Source organism: Oncorhynchus masou, chromosome 12 (genome assembly GCF_036934945.1).
Source record: "Oncorhynchus masou masou isolate Uvic2021 chromosome 12, UVic_Omas_1.1, whole genome shotgun sequence".
Lineage (NCBI taxonomy): Eukaryota > Metazoa > Chordata > Actinopteri > Salmoniformes > Salmonidae > Oncorhynchus > Oncorhynchus masou.
In genome coordinates this window covers 24,278,660-24,299,227 of record NC_088223.1, presented here as the reverse complement: position 1 = coordinate 24,299,227, position 20,568 = coordinate 24,278,660, and the positions used below count along the sequence as shown (strand labels likewise).

The following is a 20,568-nucleotide window of genomic DNA, read 5'->3' as shown; positions in this document are numbered from 1 at the left end:
CTGCTCTTGCTCAACAAAAATGTCCTGTGTGTCATCACAATTTTTGGAGATATTTTAACAAAACCATTTTGTGGTAAATTGATTAATTAAAAAAAAATGTTTAAAAAGTTGTAGGTATATTCAAATGAAGTTAGATCTATAATTGTTTTTTGAATATACACGTAGGAAGGCCTTAAGATATATAACCCACTTGTTTTTTAAATATACACATAGGAAGGCCTTAAGATATATAACCCACTTGTTTTTTGAATATACACGTAGGAAGGCTTTGAGATATATAACCCACTTGCTTATAGAGAGTAAATTGGGTCTAGGCCCCAGTCCATCAGGGATTTCTGTATAGACCTATTTAATCGATACTAATATTTCGAACCAAAGTAGCTTTCCTACTGCATAAAGACCCAAAACTGCAAGGAGAATGTAATATAAATAATGAGCCAACTTGACGCTATGTATTTGAAATACAGTATTACGCATTTATTACACACAACATAATGTCACAAAAAGTTACCTCTGATACATGGTTTGGCCAAAATGGCACCAAGTATATTTTCCCTCTGCCAAACTAAAGATGGTGTGAAAAGGTAGAGAGAGGCCCGCCACAGCTGGGGAGTGCTCTGCCATCACTTTATTCTGGCTATACTGCCATTGTGGAAAACAGTGTTCATGGAAAGTGCTCTTGACACCCCTGTACACTTTATCATGCTTTCATTGATCCGTGTCCGGTCTGATTGTAGGCCTACTTTGCATACATTTATAAAGGTTAGCAATAAGATATTTGCAGTATGCCAACCTGTTTCTGCATGCTCATTTGAGTGTGGAAATTAAGGCAGTTAAAATGGCAATCTATTAGCAACATTTAGGCCAAATAAAGTAGATACATTAAATAAATTATCAAAGAATGCAATTCACCTCAAGTGCTCTTTTGTAACCTTAGGCAAAGGCTGGTCCAAAAGTTAATGATGACATCATCACCGATTATCTAGGCCATTTAGTCGGTGCATTTATGCAAAGCAACTTAGTCATGCATGCATTTTTTTACGCATGTCTGGTCCTGGGAATTGAACCCACTATCCTTGCATTGCAAGATCCATGCTCTACCACCTGAGCTACGTTTAATCCCAATTTGAACAGCCCTATGGAAGGCTTTGGTAGCAAATTTGACTGTTGTAAACAATTTGATGGGGGAATCGAGCTCCATATTTACTAATGATGGAAAGTGACTGGGGTACAAAGCGGTGCAATGTGGAAAAACATAAAAGTAAAACATTCTGAGTCAAACAGTTCTGACGGGCCTAATCAAGGGCCTGGTGTTAGACAGTTTCCATTGGCCAAGGAACAGCTTGTGCTAATGGCTACAGGACAGGACAGCCTGTCTGGCTCCTTTCCAGTCAGAACATCAGCCTATGATGCAGGGAGCAGAGCCTCAGATTCCTATTCATAAGAGCCCTATAAAGCAGCTTCTTTCAGCCTTATTATAGGCGCCATCTCAAAGGGCTTTGGAGTAGACCTATAGCATAACAGACCATGAAGCCGCTTTGGGGTTGCACAAACAAGGTAGGCTCTGAAAGTAAAAAGGCTACGGATAACCCTCACTCTCTCCATGTCTCTGATTTGGTGGGTATTCTAACTTGGCAACATTCTTCCCACCCGCTCCACTACACTACACCCACGGCTCTAACAGGAAGGGCTATGGCTCCACTACACTACACCCACGGCTCTAACAGGAAGGGCTATCGCTCCACTACACTACACCCACGGCTCTAACAGGAAGGGCTATCGCTCCACTACACTACACCCACGGCTCTAACAGGAAGGGCTATCGCTCCACTACACTACACCCACGGCTCTAACAGGAAGGGCTATCGCTCCACTACACTACACCCACGGCTCTAACAGGAAGGGCTATCGCTCCACTACACTACACCCACGGCTCTAACAGGAAGGGCTATCGCTCCACTACACTACACCCACGGCTCTAACAGGAAGGGCTATCGCTCCACTACACTACACCCACGGCTCTAACAGGAAGGGCTATCGCTCCACTACACTACACCCACGGCTCTAACAGGAAGGGCTATCGCTCCACTACACTACACCCACGGCTCTAACAGGAAGGGCTATCGCTCCACTACACTACACCCACGGCTCTAACAGGAAGGGCTATCGCTCCACTACACTACACCCACGGCTCTAACAGGAAGGGCTATCGCTCCACTACACTACACCCACGGCTCTAACAGGAAGGGCTATCGCTCCACTACACTACACCCACGGCTCTAACAGGAAGGGCTATCGCTCCACTACACTACACCCACGGCTCTAACAGGAAGGGCTATCGCTCCACTACACTACACCCACAGCTCTAACAGGAAGGGCTATCGCTCCACTACACTACACCCACGGCTCTAACAGGAAGGGCTATCGCTCCACTACACTACACCCACGGCTCTAACAGGAAGGGCTATCGCTCCACTACACTACACCCACGGCTCTAACAGGAAGGGCTATTGCCCTCTAGGCGTCTCTGTTGCCTCATCCCAGGATCCACCTCAGGCCCCAACAACTACTAACTAACTGAATAACAGAGGCAGACTCTCTCTCTCTCTCAAACCATGATAGGCAGATAAGTCACCATCTACATCCCAAACGGCACCCTATTCTCTATATCGGGCCAATAGGGCTCTGGTCAAAAGTAGTGCATTATGTAGGGAATATAGGGTGCCATTTGGGACGCATACACAGTTTCACTAGAGTAATGAGGAGTCTTACTGTAAAAACTCTTGAGATGAGCAATACGTTCTCTTCCTCACTGATGTTCACTCTCTCTCTGGTCTAGTGTGATAGAGGTCTGATTGCATTTGTTTGGTCAGTGCCCTCCGAGAGCATTCCTGATGAAAATGGCTCTTTCCCACGGAATATGAAATCCACTATAAGGCTGATTGTGAAATTATGTAGAGCATTGGGGAACCGTGGCATTGGAAAAGCTCATGTTTTTGTTTTTAATCCGTGAACTTTTGCTGCATGTGAGATAAAATGTTGTACATATGATCAAGAAAAAGGCTTTTGTCATATGTGGTCCAGAACTCTAATCCATCTTCTAAACAGTATGACATTTTATTAAATGTGAAAACTTAGGTGCATCTGAGACAAAAAAACATGAATACCATTTGTACATTTGTAAACAAGGTTTTACTGATACAGTTGATAATAATATTGATACCGCAATGTAAAGCTACCATATTACACATACCTATGGATTTATGAATAATCATGGGCACTAAATGGAATATAATAAATAGTTGAACACAACATCTGTACACAGAAACAATGCCCCAAATCCATAGAAATGTACATATACCAGTACAACACATTTATTTTTCCATAAATTTACGATTGACATAAAACCTTCCAAAATAAAATTGTTATCCTCTATTTTCACTTCCATGTCATCGAAATAAACACAAGCAACTGCTGAATTTAAGGTATTATTTACAGGTTCCTAAAACAAGTATCTCCAAAAAGGCACAATTGTCTATACAACATGTACAAAAAAAAATTGTCTGAAGCTGACAAATTTTTTAAAAAGAAAAACGATTGGTCATCATTCTCATCATCATCATAATAATAATTATCATTTATGATTGCACATACAATATGAATGTCAGAAACTGTGCTTTGAAAGGTGATTTGCAGAGTAACAAACCCACCCTGAAGTGTTTTCAGTCTTAGAAAGTGACAAGCATTACAAAAAGAGAACAAAGAAAGAGCTTTTCGATAGGTAGCCTGGTAACCCAGATTGGATGCTGCGATACCATTGTAAGCTCAGCATTCGGTTTCATTTGACCAGGCTATTCGACTGGGGGTTTCAGGTGGCGATGACCAGTCGGTCCTCGTCATCGCTTGATGCTGAGTCATCGATAAAGTCTTCCGTCACCTGCTGCCGTGACAGCATCAACTGCCTCCGAGGCATGACAGGCTCACTGGCTCCCCCTGCCCGCTCAACACCCCCCTCAGCAGCTGGAGCCGGGGAGGGTTGTGGTAGAGATGTTGTAACCCTCCCTTCCTTCCCGGGAGTCTGCGTGTGATCAGAGCCTCCGTAGCTCCTGTGCCCAGAGCTGCTGGGTCTGCTGACTGATGATGTCATTTCCTGGGCAGGACATCCTCTCATGGTGGCAGTGGGAAGGGATGATGCAGCAGATGGACAGCTGACCAAGGGTCCTAGTTCAGTCTGAGAGGAGAGTCGGGTGGCCCCTTGGGCCTCAGGGCTGCCCTGCCTCTCAGAGGGTCCAGGGAGGGGACTGAGGGCGGAGAGAGGGCTGAGCGAGGGGATGAGTGCGGGCAGGGCAATGTTGAGGATCTGCAGGCCGGGGATGGGTGTGTGGTGGGTGTGGTGATGGTGGGGGCCCATGCTGCTCTGGGAGCTGGTGCTGGCAGTCAGGGCCTGCAGGCCCAGGGTGGCGTTGAGCGTCAGGCCGTGCTGGGACAGCAGCTGAGTGGAGGTCAGGCCTCCTGAGCTGGTCAGTCCCATGACGTTGATGGTCTCCAGACCCATGGACTGCAGCGTCTGCTGGGAGGCCCCAAGGGCCTGAAGTCCGGTGACCTGCCCCAGGGGGAAGCAGGGCATGATACTGCTGATGGGCTCCTGAACCACCAGGGGCTGGTTGGTGAGGGTCAAGGAAGAGCCCTCAGGCTGGGGGGAGTTAGAGGATTTGGGGAACGGGAGTGGACTGGTATTCCGGTGGATGACACTCACTGCAGGGATGGTGAGCTGGACAGTGCCAGCCTGGATGGGCACGAAGGTGGAGTAGGCTGGCAGGCCAGCTGGCACCAGCTGGATGCCCCCCACGGGTACCATGCTGTAGGAGGAGCAAGAGGGCTGCTGGGAGTGCAGAGGCAGGTGGCTGAAGAGGTGGGTATGTGTCCCCTGTGTGGCCCCTGATCCTTGGGTCGGGCCCTGGGAGGGAAAGTGCCAGGGGCTGTAGGAGGAAGTCTGGGGGGTGAAAGAGGCGGTCTGAGTGCTGACATCTGTCCCGAAAGGGACACCTGGCTCACTCATTGGTAGGGTGGGAGAGCCATCCTGGGAAACAGCAAATATTTATAAAATGAGTAATTATGACCTTTACATACTCTACATGTCTTATCACTGCAAACAGGACAAACACTGAACATACTCCCCATATATTTTCACAGGAAAAACTCAGTGAAGACATGAGAAGATCATCTGTTACTAGAAAACAAGCCTTTAACAAGCTGCCCATCAGAAATGTATTCACCTTTTCAAGCATTCAGAGCAACTTTGCTGAAGTGTCTCACATGCGGGATTCAAGGAAAATAGTTTGGGTATGAAAGTGCAGAGAGACAGGGACAGAGGGATGGAGAGAGAGAGGATGGGATGAGGAAAACATGGTGGGTCTCACCTGGCCGAGCTTGGAGCAGCCCTTGCCTGGTACGGGGGGACTAGGGGGCACGTCAACATCGGGGTAGTCGATGGACATCTGCCTGCACGGCGAGACAGGGCTCATCATGTGCACCGACTCAGTGTCGGAGGTGTGGGGGTGGGGAGTAAGGTGGGGGGCCAGGGCTTGAGCACCCTCCGGAGATTGACATCTGCTTGACCAGGGAGACGGGGCTCAGCATGGGCACGGACTCTGTGTCTGAGGCGTCGTGGGTGTGGTGGGTGTGGGAGTCGGATGCGGGGAGCTGGGGGAGGGACAGGGGAGCTGGGTGGTGGTGGTGGATGGACATCTGAGCCAGGAGGGAGCTGGGAGGAAGCTCAGCCTGGAGGGAGGAGGGTATGTGCTGGGGGCTGGCCGAGACCGAGGGGTTGGTGGACAGGCCCGACTCAGCCTGGCTGTCCTCTTCCTCTTCTTCGTTGTCATCATCGTTGTCATCGTCAGCGCCCTCCGAGTCCTCTCCGTCTGAATCTGGGCGGTCTGTACTGCCCACCTGGCTACGGTCTCCTGGGGTAGAGATATAGAGGGCACTTAGTATACGAGACAGCAGTGTCAATATGTTAAACTATTAACCAACATTGACACAGTCATATGGGGGCCTTGGAAATCCTATATCTGGCACTGCTTCTATATCCCACTCCTAAAGTAAGAAAACTTGGCAATGAATAGCATTAAGATTGAGTACACAATGAGTGCATCCGAAAGGGTATAGGTCCCTGGTCAAAAGTAGAGCACTATATAGGGAATAGGGTGCCATTTGGGATGCAACCTAGCATTGAAGGAGGCAGAAGGAGAAAAACAAATATCCTATCGGCCTGGGACCATAGAAAGCCTTTTAGCCTCTGCCTCTCTCCCTCTCTCTTTCTAAAATTAGACGCAGCAATTTCCCTTCTAAACACTGCCTGTGCACGCCGCCCACGTGTACTCCCAGTTAACTGATAAAGAAGCTACATTTAGAATTAGAAACCTAGCAGTGGCATCATGGCTATTGATTGGCATGGCTACACTACGCAGACAGGGAATCGGCATTTCATAGCTGTGTGAAGTCATTTTCGGGAACTAAAGGAAAGGGTGATTCTGTTGTTAGAATCCATATGAGATTGGTGTAAACCTTCCAAATCAAATTCACATTTTGTGTTATAAACACAGGCTTAAATCTGAATGCTAGCGCATCCCAGTTTAGCTATGGGATCTGTGTGGATTAAGAGTTCTGATACTGTAAGTGAAAAAACACAAATATTACTACAAATCTGTAATATCCCTTTGAACTAAGAGGAATACGTTAATTCCTGTTGGTTTATGCTCTCTTTCAAACCTGTGATGAACTGACTTTAACAGCTATCCTATCACATACGTCAGTACACCTGTGTGCAGAGATGGGCAGAATTTCTGTTACATGTATTTGAAATATATATTTAAATTACTATTTAGTATTTTGTCATTTATATTACAATGGGCTGAACTACACTCCAATTTATTTTGTAACAAGATCATTTGGTTGCTGTAATTTGTATTTTCTAAATACAAAATACTTTTCTACACTATTTTTTATAGCGGTTCACCATATTGTGACCCCCTTTCACTCTGTATTGTTATCAGAAGTCTGATGACACTATGGCGTGATAAGAGTGTCTGCTAAATTAACTAAATATACATGTATATGTAAAATGTACAATTGCAAAGCATTCTGAGTATTATTCTAATGAGCTCTGCCCCAAAACAAGGCCAATAATAATACCCAGTGTGATTTGCAGTTAATTTTTGTATGTAAATTTTGGTCATTTAGCAGACACTCTTATCCAGAGTGACTTATAGTCAGTACATTCAACTAAGGTAGATGAACAACAACATATCACAGTCATAGCAAGTAAAACAGTTCTGTAACCGTTACAGCGAATGTTGTTGCTGTTCGGGCCACCTAATTGCAAATGTATTTCTGTATTTTAAAATGCAAAATACATGTATTTTAGTACGATGTAGTTTATTTTGATACATTAATATTTATGGTATTTTGTAAATATATTTTAACATTTTTGCCCATCATTTCCTGTGTGTATTACAGATCTGTGGTGAATGTCACGAATATTACCGAAGGTGACTCCCCTTCTTGTTCGGGTGGCGCTCGGTGGTCGTCGTCGCCGGTCTACTAGCTATCACCGATCCGTTGTTCTGTGTTCCTTTGGTTTTGTCTAATTGGTATCACCTGTTTCTTGTTTGGTTGTTAGGGTAGGGTTATATATAGTTTGTTCAGCCCGCTTCTCTTTCGTGCAGGCTTGTTCGTCTCTTCTATGTTTGAGTGTATTTTGTTTGTATTTTGGGTTTCGCGCTGTCCGTTTATATTTCTGATCACTTGTTTTCCTACTTTTGTTCATGTCATTTTTCCGGGACATTAAAGCGTGTTTTTTCCCACATCTTTTGCTCTCTGAGCCTGACTCCACACCTCCTCACTCATTTACCGTAACAGTGAATTCATTTTTAAAATAGCCAGCACATAGGGGCCCTATGACAGCGGGTCGATGCTGAAACGTGAAGTACCTGAGTCCTCTGTATCATGGTCCTCGAGGCCTGCAGACACCCCCATCTCCATGCACTTCTTACTGTGAGCCTTGGACTTCATATGCTTGGTCAGATTCCCTGTAAGAAGAGATTTAAGTTTTAAATATAAACATCAATGCATAGCAGCAATATAAAAATGAGATGCTCTTTACAAGTAGAGGACCATTTTGAAATAAAAAGCAAACATCACATCATAACCACATCATTTCTTTTTTTGAAGAAAGAAGGCCACAAGTTCGTTAAGGTGGGACAAGCTTACACACCACAGGAGGAGCTTACGTAAGTCTGAGAGCACTGACTGTGCCCCAAATGACAGCCTATTCCCTACATAGTGCACCACTTTTAACTAGGGCCGATAAGGTCTGGTCAAAACTGGTGCACTACATAGGGAATAGGGTGCCATTTGAGATTGCGCCACTATCTCTAGGCAGGCTGCATGTAATGGGTGAGTAATTGATAAATAAATGTTTTTAAAGGAACGTGGGATGATGCTCTGACACCGAGTACTGTTCTGCAGTGCCGCGTGGGTAGACAGGTTCGAGAATGGTGAATCATCCTGCCTCTTTTAGAAGACAGAGAGAGAGACAAAGTCTTCAAAACCATCGAGGCTTCTAACAGGAAAAGGATTAGAGCGAAACTCAGTTATGTGCTATTGAAAGTAAAAAGGGCCTTAAAAAGTAGAAACAAAGGAATTAAGTGCAATATCTTGGCAGGCAATTCATGTCTGCCCACACATGTCATTTAAGATTTTTTATCCTGTCATTTGATTGAACATTACGTTATTGGCCTCACAATTCTTGTTTTCTTGCCCAAAGAAATATGACAATGTGACTGTTTTCTGTGCACATCCCTTATGACACCAAAGCCTGTCACAGGCAGCAGCTACTGCTAGGCATTATTTGTAACTCAAGATAGCTATTTGCTTATCTATAGGGCTGGAGTTAATTCAGATTGAAGGCAGTCAATTCAGGAAGTACACTACGGGTCCAAAGATTTAGAAGTACTACTCATTCAACGTGTTTTCTTTATTTGTACTATTTTCTACATTGTAGAATAATAGTGAAGTCATCAAAACCATGAAATAACAAATATGGAATCATGTAGTAACCAAAAATGTGTTAAACAAATCAAAATACATTTGATATATTTGAGTTTCTTCAAATATCCACCCTTTGCCTTGATGACAGAATTCTCTTGGCATTCTCTCAACCAGATTCACCTGGAATGCTTTTCCAACAGTCTTGGAGTTCCCACATATGCTGAGCACTTGTTGGCTGCTTTTCCTTCACTCTGCGGTCCGACTCATCCCAAACCATCTCAATTTGGTTAGGTTGGGTGATTGTGGAGGCAAGGTCATCTGATGCAGCACTCCACCACTCTCCTCCTTGGTAAAATAGCCCTTACACAGCCTGGAGTTGTGTTGGGTCATTGTCCTGTTGAAAAACAAATGATAGTCCCACTAAGCCCAAACCAGATGGGATGGCATATCACTGCAGAATGCTGTGGTAGCCATGCCGGTTAACTGTGCCTTGAATTCTAAATAAATCACAGACAGTGTCACCAGCAAAGCACCCCCACACCATAACACCTCCTCCAGGCTTTATGGTGGGAAATACACACATCTGTTCACCCACACCGCATCTCACAAAGACACGGCAGTTGGAACCAAAAATCGCCAATTTGGACTCCAGACCAAAGGACACCGGTCCAATGTTAATTTTTCTTGGCCCAAGCAATTCTCGTCTTCTTTTTGGTGTCCTTTAGTAGCGGTTTCTTTGCAGTAATTCAACCATGAAGGTCTGATTCACACAGTCTCCTCTGAACAGTTGATGTTGACATGTGTCTGTTACTTGAACTCTGTGAAGCATTTATTTGGGATGCAATCTGAGGTGCAGTTAACTCTAACGAACTTATCCTCTGCAGCAGCGGTAACTCTGGGTCTTCCATTCCTGTGGCGGTCCTCATGAGAGCCAGTTTCATCACAGCGCTTGATGGTTTTTGAGATGGCACTTGAAGAAACTTCAAAGTTCTTGAAATGTTCCTGGATTGACTGACCATGTCTTAAAGTAATGATGGACTGTCATTTCTCTTTTCTTATTTGAGCTGTTCTTGCCATAATATGGACTTGGTCTTCTACCAAATTGGGATATCTTCTGTATACCCCCCTACCTTGTCACAACACAACTGATAGGCTCAAACGCATTAAGAAGGAAATAAATTCCACAAATTAACAAGGCACGCCTGTCAATTGAAATGAATTCCATGTGATTACCTCATGAAGCTGGTTGAGAGAATGCCAAGAGTGTGCAAAGCTGTCATCAAGGCAAAGGGTGGATAATTGAAGAATCTCAAATATAAAATATATTTTGATTTGTTTAACACTTTTTAGTTACTACATGATTCCATAAGTGTTATTTCATAGTTTTGATGTCTTCACTATTATTCCACAATGTAGAAAATAGTACAAATAAAGAAAAACCCTTGAATGAGTAGCTGTCTGAAAATGTTTGACCGGTAGTGTCACTTTTAATACAAAAATACAAAATGAAAAACAGCATCAATGACTTCTCAATAAACTGAGGAGTATAAGATATTTATTGGAAAAGTTTTTCAATTTTTGAATATTAAATTACTGAATGCCTTCAATTTGAATTGATCCCAGACCTGTAGATAAGCAAATAGCTATCTTGAGTTACAAATAAATCAAATCAAATGTGATAATATAATGTTAACACTTTAAGATATATATTATACGTACATTATAATAATTCGTTTTAAGATATTATTGATTTATAAATCTGTAATAAACACCTGTTACCCATTGGTTAATTTAATGTAAACCAAAGGTATATAAGGTGTATCTTACATATTAAGATAAAACCCTTTTATTTATAGCAGGTGTAAGTGGGTTCTGAATTTTTTTGATGATCAAATAAAAATGTAACATCTTGAGTTACAAATAATGGTAACACTTTACATAATGTTACACATTATAAATTGTTTATAAATAATACAAATTGTAAAAAAAAAAGATGAGTTTACAGTTATTATTATTATTAATTGTTAGGATTATAATTTATTAAATGCTTATAGATAATTAATAAAAGCAATAACACGTTGATTAATTTATTATAAACCAAACCATGCTACTGGTATAATTAAGCAATAAGGCCTGTGGGAGTGTGGTATATGGCCAATATACCATGGCTAAGGGCTGTTTTTAAGCATGAGCCAAATTGGCGTGCCTAGACACAGCCCTTAGCCGTGGTGCATTGGCCATATATCACAAACCCCCGAGGAGCCTTACTGCTATTAATTCATAAAAATCCAAATAACTTCACAGATCTTCATTGTAAAGGGTTTAAACATTGTTTCTGATGTTTGTTCAATGAACCATAAACAATTAATGAACATGCACATGTGGAACGGTCGTTAAGACACTAACAGCTTACAGACGGTAAGCAATTAAGGTCACAGTTATGAACACTTAGGACACTAAAGAGGCCTTTCTACGGACTCTGAAAAACACCAAAAGAAAGATGACCAGTGTCCCTGCTCATCTGCCTCAATGTGTCTTAGACATGCTGCAAGGAGGCATGAGAACTGCAGATGTGGCCAGGGATATAAATTGCAATGTCCGTACTGTGAGACGCCTAAGACAGTGCTACAGGGAGACAGGACGGACAGCTGATCGTCCTCGCAGTGGCAGACCATGTGTAACAACACCTACACAGGATCGGTACATCCTAACATCACACCTGCAGGACAGGTACAGAATGACAACAATAACTGCCCGAGTTATACCAGGAACACACAATCGCTCCATAAGTGCTCAGACTGTCCGCAATAGGCTGAGAGAGGCTGGACTGAGGGCTTGTAGGCCTGTTGTAAGGCAGGTCCTCACCAGACATCACCGGCAGCAATGTTGCATATGGGCACAAACCCACCGTCGCTGGACCAGACAGGACTGGCTTAAAGTGCTCTTCACTGACGAGTCGTGGTTTTGTCTCACCAGGGGTGATGGTCGGATTTATGTTTATCGTTGAAGGAAGCATTACACCGAGGTCTGTACTCTGGAGCGGGATCGATTTAGAGGTTGAGGGTCCGTCATTGTCTGGGGCGTGTGTTACAGCATCATCGGACTGAGCTTGTTGCCATTGCAGGCAATCTTAATGCTGTGTTACAATGCTGCGTTACAGGGAGGGCATCCCTCCTCCCTCATGTGGTACCCTTCTTGCAGGCTCATCCTGACATGACCCTCCCGCATGACAATACCACCAGCCATACTGCTTGTTCTGTGCGTGATTTCCTGCAAGACAGGAATATCAGTGTTCTGCCAGCGAAGAGCCCGGATCTCAAACCCATTGAGCATGTCTGGGACCTGTTGGATCGGAGGTTGAGGGCTAGGGCCATTACCCCAGAAATGTCCAGGAACTTGCAGGTGCCTTGGTGGAAGATTGGGGTAACATCTCACCGCAAGAACTAGCAAGAACTTGCAGTCCAATTAAGAGGATATGCACTGCAGTACTTAATGCAGCTTGTGACCACACCAGATACGGACAGTTACTTTTGATTTTGACCCCCCCTCTTTGTTCAATGACACATTATTCAATTTCTGTTAGTCACATGTCTGTGGAACTTGTTCAGTTTATGTCTCAGTTATTGAATGCTGTTATATTCATACAAATATTTACACATTTTAAGTTTGCTGAAAATAAACGCAATTGACTGTGAGCACGTTTCTGTTTTTGCTCAGTTTATAAACTGGTTACCAATGTCATTAGAGCAGTAAAAATACGATGTTTTGTCATACCCGTGGTATACGGTCTGATATACCATGGCTTTCTGCCAATCAGAATTCCGGGCACAAACCTCCCAGTTTATAATGTAATATATACATTACGTTATAATATAACTTGTATTTATAAAGGGTTTATAAGCAGTTTACAGATATAACAGCTATTGATTTATTTATTAGAAACCAAACCACGCTACTGCTGCGGTAAGCTCTGACCTTTAGTCTTGAAGGAGAAGTTGCAGTGGGTGCAGTGGTAGGGCCGTACGTCAGAGTGGGTGCGGATGTGTTTACGCAGCATGCTGGGCTTCTTGCAGCGGATCCCACACTCCTCACAGATGTATTTACCACGACCACGCCCACGCACATAGACATAGTCCTCGTTAGATTTGAATCTGCAGGGTTCACAAGAAGGTGAAAAACAATAAGGGCATACACCCAACATGACTGAATCCTTAATCCAATAACTGAATCCAATAACTGAATCCAATAACTAATCAAATTGAAGGGACAATGAAAATATTTATATCACGGTTAAGACACCTACCCTCCATCAAATATTTTGACCCTCCGTGGCTCTATTTTGGATGAGGAAGAATCCTTGTCTGACTCGCTGCTCACCTGACTCTCAGGTTGCACTTTGCTGTTATTCTCAGTTTTCTGAGGCTTTAGGACCTAGGAAGTAAGTTGAATTGAGAAAATAACTAAGTACAAGACAGAAAAGATAATGTGACATGCCCTTCACAAATTTGTATCATGAAATTATGGATATATTTAAATGGATTAAGGGATTAAATTATGGAAAATTAAACACAGATAATTCTACAAATAAATGTGAAAAATGCAATTAACGTTTGGTTCTTACCTTAGGCATGACGTCTTTTAGCTTGCTTGAATAGGCCAAGATGTCGGATTTCATACTTGTCGTTATGGCCTCTGTGTAGTGTATTTTTTTCGAGTTCTGCTTGGAGTCAAAGAGAGACATCACCACTTTGGTGGGCAGGCCCAGTGGGTTGGGGTTGTTGGGGCTCACCGCCCAGGTGGAGTAGGCCGAGACCTTCTGGTCCGTCTGTGGAACATGCAGAGGCCTCCTCTTCATCAGGTAACACCAAGTAAAGGTGGTGGCAGTTTTCAGGCTGGGGAAAGACAGGCGATGACTGTCTCGTGTGTTGACGACAGATACAGATGAGGCCAATTTCACCTGTCCATGGAATGTCGAGGGCCTAATGGGAGACTTGGCGGGAGACCATCTCTCTTCCTCGCTCTTGTCTTGAGGCTTCAGGGAGGCGTTAGCTGGCACAGAGGAGGAGACATGACTCCCTGGAGCGATGTTTAATGCAGAGCGTGGTTGTTCCTGGGGAACTACAGAAGATGGTTCATCCTTTCCGGTGCTTTCAGGTGTTATAGTCTTGCAGTTCTTAGGAGTCTGGGCGTCCTTTTCACCTACTGGTTTCTCGTGTTGCAGTGGAGGGGCCTCAGTTTCAATGGGACTGTCCACCGGTTCAGTGGTGCACACCTGCCGGACTAGCATCAGCTTCCGTTGCCTAGTTACCTCCGCCATCTTGGAGTTCAGGTAGTTGACTGACCTGCCATCAGTGAGGCATGCAGCACCATGTTCATCCTTTGCTCGCTTCTGATGTTTTTCCATGGCGATATCCAAGCTGTTGGCAGGGGAGAGCATTCTCTTGCTTGAGGCAATGGGCTCTTGTTGTGGGCAAAGGGTCACAGCTGCCATTTTCTGTGTGCAGTGTAAGGACCCCAGGGAGGGAGCTCTTTGAATTTCACCAATATGGTTCTGGGTATTGGAAACTAAACCGTGTTTTACTTGAAGGCTAGTAGATGCTGGAGGCCTGTCCTTGTTCATTTCTGGTACAGTCTTTGTGTCAGTATCTACAACATACAGGTTACTGGTCACAGAGAGGGAAGGGTGCATCTGCTCATGAGTTATCAGTATCTGTGGCAATTGGAGAGCACCTGGTAGGTTTTGAGAAGGTGGGTCATTTTGTAGGCTTACAGGCAAGACTATTGATTGTGTCTTATTGCTTACAATCTGAAAACACGGTTGTGCCACACAGACATTGTGGAGAACATCTGAAGACTTCAAAATACTTTGCATCTGATTGGCAATAGGTATTGTTAAGACGGGCAAAGTTGTCTGAGTACCCTGTGTGGTAGAGAGAGAGTATGTTTGGCTTGGTCTCAGAGCAGGACACTGCAGTTGGTATTTGGGCACAAAGCTTTTGTCTTGAGAGTCATCTGAGTTGTTCTGGGCATCTTCTTGGCCAACCACGACATGAACCACAGATTGCTGTACATTTTGGCATGTCTGAACCCTCGACGTTAGGTGCCAAGGGTGTGGAAGGCCATGAATTTGAGGCAGTTGACCTTGGCTGCCCAAGTTAATGCTTTGCACCATTCTTTCATTCTTCTGAGGGAGAGTTTCTCCACAATGCACAATAAAGGGTTGGGCAAGGGGTGGCTTGTTGGTAGTCTGTTGAGGCCTCTGCTGAGATGTAGAGAATACAGTGGGGAGCCTCTGGAGAGGTATGGCATGCCTCCCGACATGTTGCTGACTCTCTGGCCCAATCTTTAAAGACATCTGGCGTACCAAGGGCCCCCTTCGCCTTTCAATGAGAGGTACCTGTACAGACGGGAAGGCTTGAGCACTCGTTGGCAGTTCCATTGGTGACATTGACCTGTTGGGTGGCAAAGACCTGCTGGGGGAGACACTGCCAAAGTCAAAGGACTTGCTGCGATAGTCGCACAAGATCTCCACTGAGGGTTGAGTGCAACTGATCTGTTCTGAGGCAGCACGTCTTATCATGCCAGGGACCCCCAGGGTGTTGAAGGCTATTGGTAGCCCTTGATGCTCAGATATTTTGTTCACAAATTCTCCTCTGGAGGGGCTTTCTGACCTGGATGGCTCATCCCGGTCGAAGGAGGCTGAGATACTGGAGCATCTTGAGAGGCTACTGTCTCTGCTGAGGCTACGAGATAGTGAGGACTCGAAGCTTGATTCTCCAGAGGAGTGTTCCATCTGAGCCAGACGAATTCTCTTTTTCTTGGGTGGAAGCTTTTCTGTCGGTAGTTTGGACAGGCTCTCGCTCCTCTGGGGCCAGTTGAATGTATCTGCAACCTTTTCCCCTTGCTCAGTGCTCTGACCGTCATGCTCCCGATCGGGTTCCTCTGTGACCAGGATTTCAGGAATGTTATTTTGGCGAACCAGACGAGACTGCTGGACAGCAGCACAGCTCTCAGCCACTGCTGCTAAAGTGCTGTCGACACGGTTTTCCATCCCTTGTTTCCCCTGGTCGGCACATTTAGGAATGGACATCTTTTCATGGTAGCTTTCTAATGAAATATTGGCAGTAGCATCGGTCTTAGTTTTTCCTGTGCTATGGCCATCTTTGTACATGAAATCAACAGGAGAGGCCCTGTCAATAGATTCAGAAGTCTCAAAGGAATTGGGCTTGCTTAAAGAGTTGGTGTGTCTGATAACTGATGTACCGCTGCCTTGCCTCTGTAGGTCGCCTCTCTCTTTACCAGAGGTGTTAACCTGGGTTTCTCTGATCGGTGACAGTCTTGATTCTGATGCATCTGTACCTCTTGCTACTAGTTGATTTTGAGTTATTTGCGGTGGGTTGCTTTTAGGCTGTAGATCAACCATGATAGAGTGCTGAGAAAATGGCCGACCTGAACTGGCTGTTGATAGTTGGCAAGAATCAAAACTGACAGAGCATGGGGGATTGGTGTCAGTTGGTGATTGGTCATCATCGTCACCAACACTCTTCATTTTCCTTCTTTTTCTAAATGATTGCTGTTGGTCCATTATTCCTGAAATAACTGTTCTGGGGACTAACGGCTGCTGCATGACATGTTGAAAAACATCCTGCTCAGTCTCTTTGACAGATACTGGCTTGTTTTTCGGACCATGGAGCTCTGAACAATAGAATTTCTTGTGATTTTCAAAGTTTTCTAGTTTTCGGTACCTATTGCGACAGGTCTCACATTCATACATTGTGCCTTTGCTCTGCAAAGGCTTTCGGTTTCGGTCTTGTGCATGCTCAAAAGACCTGCTTCTTTGCATTAACTCAGTGGAGATGCTAGACCCATGGTAACCTTCGTCCATGGAACGGACTGAGGTAAGGCCCTCACTTGTGGAGAAATCCTCCACTGCTACTTGTCGTACAAGAGTACGAGAATGTATTGCTGGATTTGGGGTAGAGGGGGCAGATGAAAACACATCATCGTTTAAGGAACTAATTTTGTCATCAAAGGACTGACAGATCCGTAGTGGGTGGGGTTGCTGGACAATGTTTGGTGGGAGACCCGAGTGCCCTGGAGTTGTGGGCATAGAATTACTTCTTGTTATTGGTAAACAGTCCATTGGTGTATACTGATTGGGTACAGATAGAAGAAATACTGGCTTAGATTTTTCTGTGGGGGTGAAGGGGGACTTGGGTATGTCTGAGCTGGAACTCGACCGTCTCGCCATTGGTTTAAGGTCAAATTGAAAAGAGTCTTTAAATATATATGACTTGGGGGAGTCTATGCTACCTCTCCTAGAAAGAGAAGTCCTTCTTGGTTTGACACTGTCCAGTTGTTTGTCGTCAACCACTGCCTCATTGTCCGATATTAACTTTGAGATTCGTTCCTCAAGAGAGAGTGCTTTTGTTTCTAACGGAGGACGCATTTGTCCTTGCACAACACGTGGCTTCTCCACAGAAGCTACATGCATGGCAGTGGCAACCACTGCAGGGAGATTAGGAAGTACATTTTTGGTGACATCCATGTCTGTTGGTGGGGTTATTTTGACAAAGGGACTCGGAGGACTCATGGCCTGGTCTGCACTTTCAGAACGTGAGAAGTAACCAGAGTCTGTGCTGCCTAAACTGCGAGGACTAAGCAGACACTTGCCCTGCTGCTGCTGAGAAAAGTCTGTGGCTTGCTGCCTCTGAAGCTGACCATGTCCGCCTCCTGGTGGAGTCCTGCACTGCTGATCCTCATCCTCACTTGCTGCATCCTGTAAGGGGTTTGTGCAATCCACCTCTTTCAAGGACGACAGGACGGTGATGCTGGACCTCAGATGTGCCGTTTGGAAGTCCTTTTGCCGCTGGGCAGTAGCCTGCTCAGGGCTGGAGTCTGTGACTCTTGGACTGTCCGCCCGCTGAGGGGAAACATTGACAGGATATACGACCACTTTTGGTAGGCTAGCTGTCCCTTTGGACTCATAGCCCCTCTGACTCAGAGGGAAAACAGCTGATGGTTCCCCTGCATCCCCATGATTGCCTTGTGTTGTGCCTGCACTCAGCAAACTGCTCTCAGAGAACGCTGCAACACTGCTTTGTGATGAGTCAGGGTCTAGGTCTGCTGTGCTACTTTCCTCATCGCTGTCCCCACTTTCCTCCACATCTGAATGTGTTCCAAGTGCTTTGTCAGACTCCACGGAGAGGGACCCACTTCCAGAGTCAGAACGCGCCACAAGCCCCAGTTTTATTGCGTGAGCATGGGATTTCTTATGCTTGTACAAGTTGCTCTTAGTTTTGAATGAGAAGCCACAAGTAACACATGGGTAGGGACGCTCTCCTGTGTGAGACCTGATGTGCTTGAGTAACACACTGGGCTTTGCACATGCCCGACTGCAGTATTCACACACATACTTCCCCTGCTTCTTAGGCTTCTGGTCCTTTGCTGAGATGCTACACATCTGTTCAAGCCCAAAGTTCACAACCGTGGCCATCTGGGCTGGGTTGTAACCAGGTGTAACAGGGACTTGAATGGTGCTAGGGACACTAGCCGATAGGGACTGGCATGTGTGCACCACCGGCGGCTGGCTCCGAGGCAAGGAATTGGAGCCTGAGGGAACAGGTGAATGAGTTAGGGTATCGGAGGAGCCAGTACTGAAGCTCATCTGCAAGCCAGGCTTTTCCCCACAGTTGCTGAAATGCTGGGTAGCAAGCTGCAAAGTCTGCAAGGGAACAGCCTGGGTAGAGGAGTGCATTGTGTAGGTCTCGTGTTTATTTACAAAGTCATTCTGCATATGCGCAGGCTGAGTTTGGAGTCCAAAATGTATAGCTGGCATAGCATTTACTTCACTATTAGACTGAGCAGAAAGAGTTCGGCCAGGTTTTTCAACGGCTGTGACTGGAAAGGATTTTTTATTTTCTGACAAGGAGCTGAAGTCTGATTCCATAGCCCTGAGCAAGACTTCAAGGGGAGCGCTAGCATGGTAAGGAGAGTCACCTTCACAGCTTGTTTCGCCACTCTTACTGTCCTTGAGCTGCTGAGACTCCCCAACACCAGAGACAGATTCCTCTTTACCACTGATGGGATCGAGAGACTGTGGCTTTGAGAAGGACGTATCTCTCTGCTTTAGCCTATCATTGTCAATGGAGGATGTCACTCCCTCAGAGGATTCAGCATTAGGCTGGACATACTCCGTACCTCGGTTCTGGCTTGGTGAGCTGGCAGGGTTTTGAGAAGGGCTGTTGGGGTAGGAGCAAGAGGGTGCGGCTTCCTTGGACGAGGCAGCTTGGAGTGTTGCCACGGAGGTCTTGGACTGCAAGGACTTCTTTACGGGAGATTTGGGTATTTTCTTCAGCTGGTTTTCTGCCACAACCTTTTTCCTCTTCAGTGCCTTTATGTTATCTGCACTTCTTCGACCACCCTCATTGATCCCTGTAAAGCAAACAAAAGAGAAATTGGCATGCATATTGAAATAATATTATATAATATACAATAACAACATGCTAGCAGACATTTTTATCCAAAGCGACTTAGAGTCATGCGTGCATTCATTTTACGTATGGGTGGTCCCAGCGGGAATCAAACGCATGACCCTTTGGAGTTGCAAGCGCCAAGCTCTACAGCCTGAGCTGCAGTTTATGCAAAATAAAAATCATCTGATATGCTATGAGGATCTTCACTGAGAAGAATAGATATGATTCACCAGGAATTCACCAACCAGATAAAAAATATGGTTTGGCCTGTGTTAGAAGAAACCACCCTGCAAACTGTGCTACCAAGCCTCTGTTTTGTTGATTAATTGGAAGTGAAGTTTGTTATGCAATACTCCTCAATGAACAAATTCCTCTGAAATTTTTCTGTCAATTTCATCCAAACAATTCTGTACGCAGGCATATTCCTAGTTTATGTTTTATCTTGCACAAAATATTCAGAGCATGATAATCAATTAGTGTATTTTACAAAATAAAACGCATCCCCAGTTGCATTAACCATCGGTCTTTCTACCAAAGATAAAAGGCTGTACTCTACCTGTGCATCAAGATTTTTAACGGTAGCAGCAAATCACTTGTCTATGTCTGTCGTTTGTTCTGTAAAACCTCCATCCTCAACACCAACACCAGCCAACCTTTACCGCTCACTGCCTTTTGTCTCTGACACATTTCGTTCTCATGGATGAGGCTTCTTATTTTGAGCTCTGGAAGTTCTCCTCCGCAGCACGAGCTGTGCGTCTGAAGCCACTGAGGCCCACGCATCATTACAGTATGAATAAAACCCACTCTCTTCCTCGCTCTCTTCCTCATTCCCACTTCTTTTCAAACCATCCCTTAACATGTTCCATTTCATAATGATGTTGAGGATAGATTAATAAAAAGCAAACCTCTTCCCTATAAATGTGTACCCTAATGCAATGTTATTGTATATACATTGCATATGCATACATTAAATAGGTAGTGCATGTGTATTAGAGTATATGGAAACATGTCGAGTAACGAAGTCAATCCCTGATTGCACTTA

The 20,568-nt window shown here is 44.8% G+C and overlaps 1 protein-coding gene across 1 annotated transcript in view; it reads right to left on the bottom strand.

Annotated features, from left to right (window-relative positions):
• Window positions 1-3,169: 3,169 nt before the first annotated feature.
• Window positions 3,170-20,568, bottom strand: part of LOC135549732 (zinc finger protein 40-like) — an 82,988-nt gene continuing 65,589 nt past the window's right edge. The window contains 7 exon segments of the mRNA XM_064979985.1: window positions 3,170-5,080; window positions 5,421-5,568; window positions 5,570-5,963; window positions 7,992-8,090; window positions 13,027-13,202; window positions 13,355-13,482; window positions 13,673-19,485. Of these exon segments, the coding sequence (XP_064836057.1) occupies window positions 3,869-5,080; window positions 5,421-5,568; window positions 5,570-5,963; window positions 7,992-8,090; window positions 13,027-13,202; window positions 13,355-13,482; window positions 13,673-19,485 (7,970 nt within the window). The 3' untranslated portion in view covers window positions 3,170-3,868.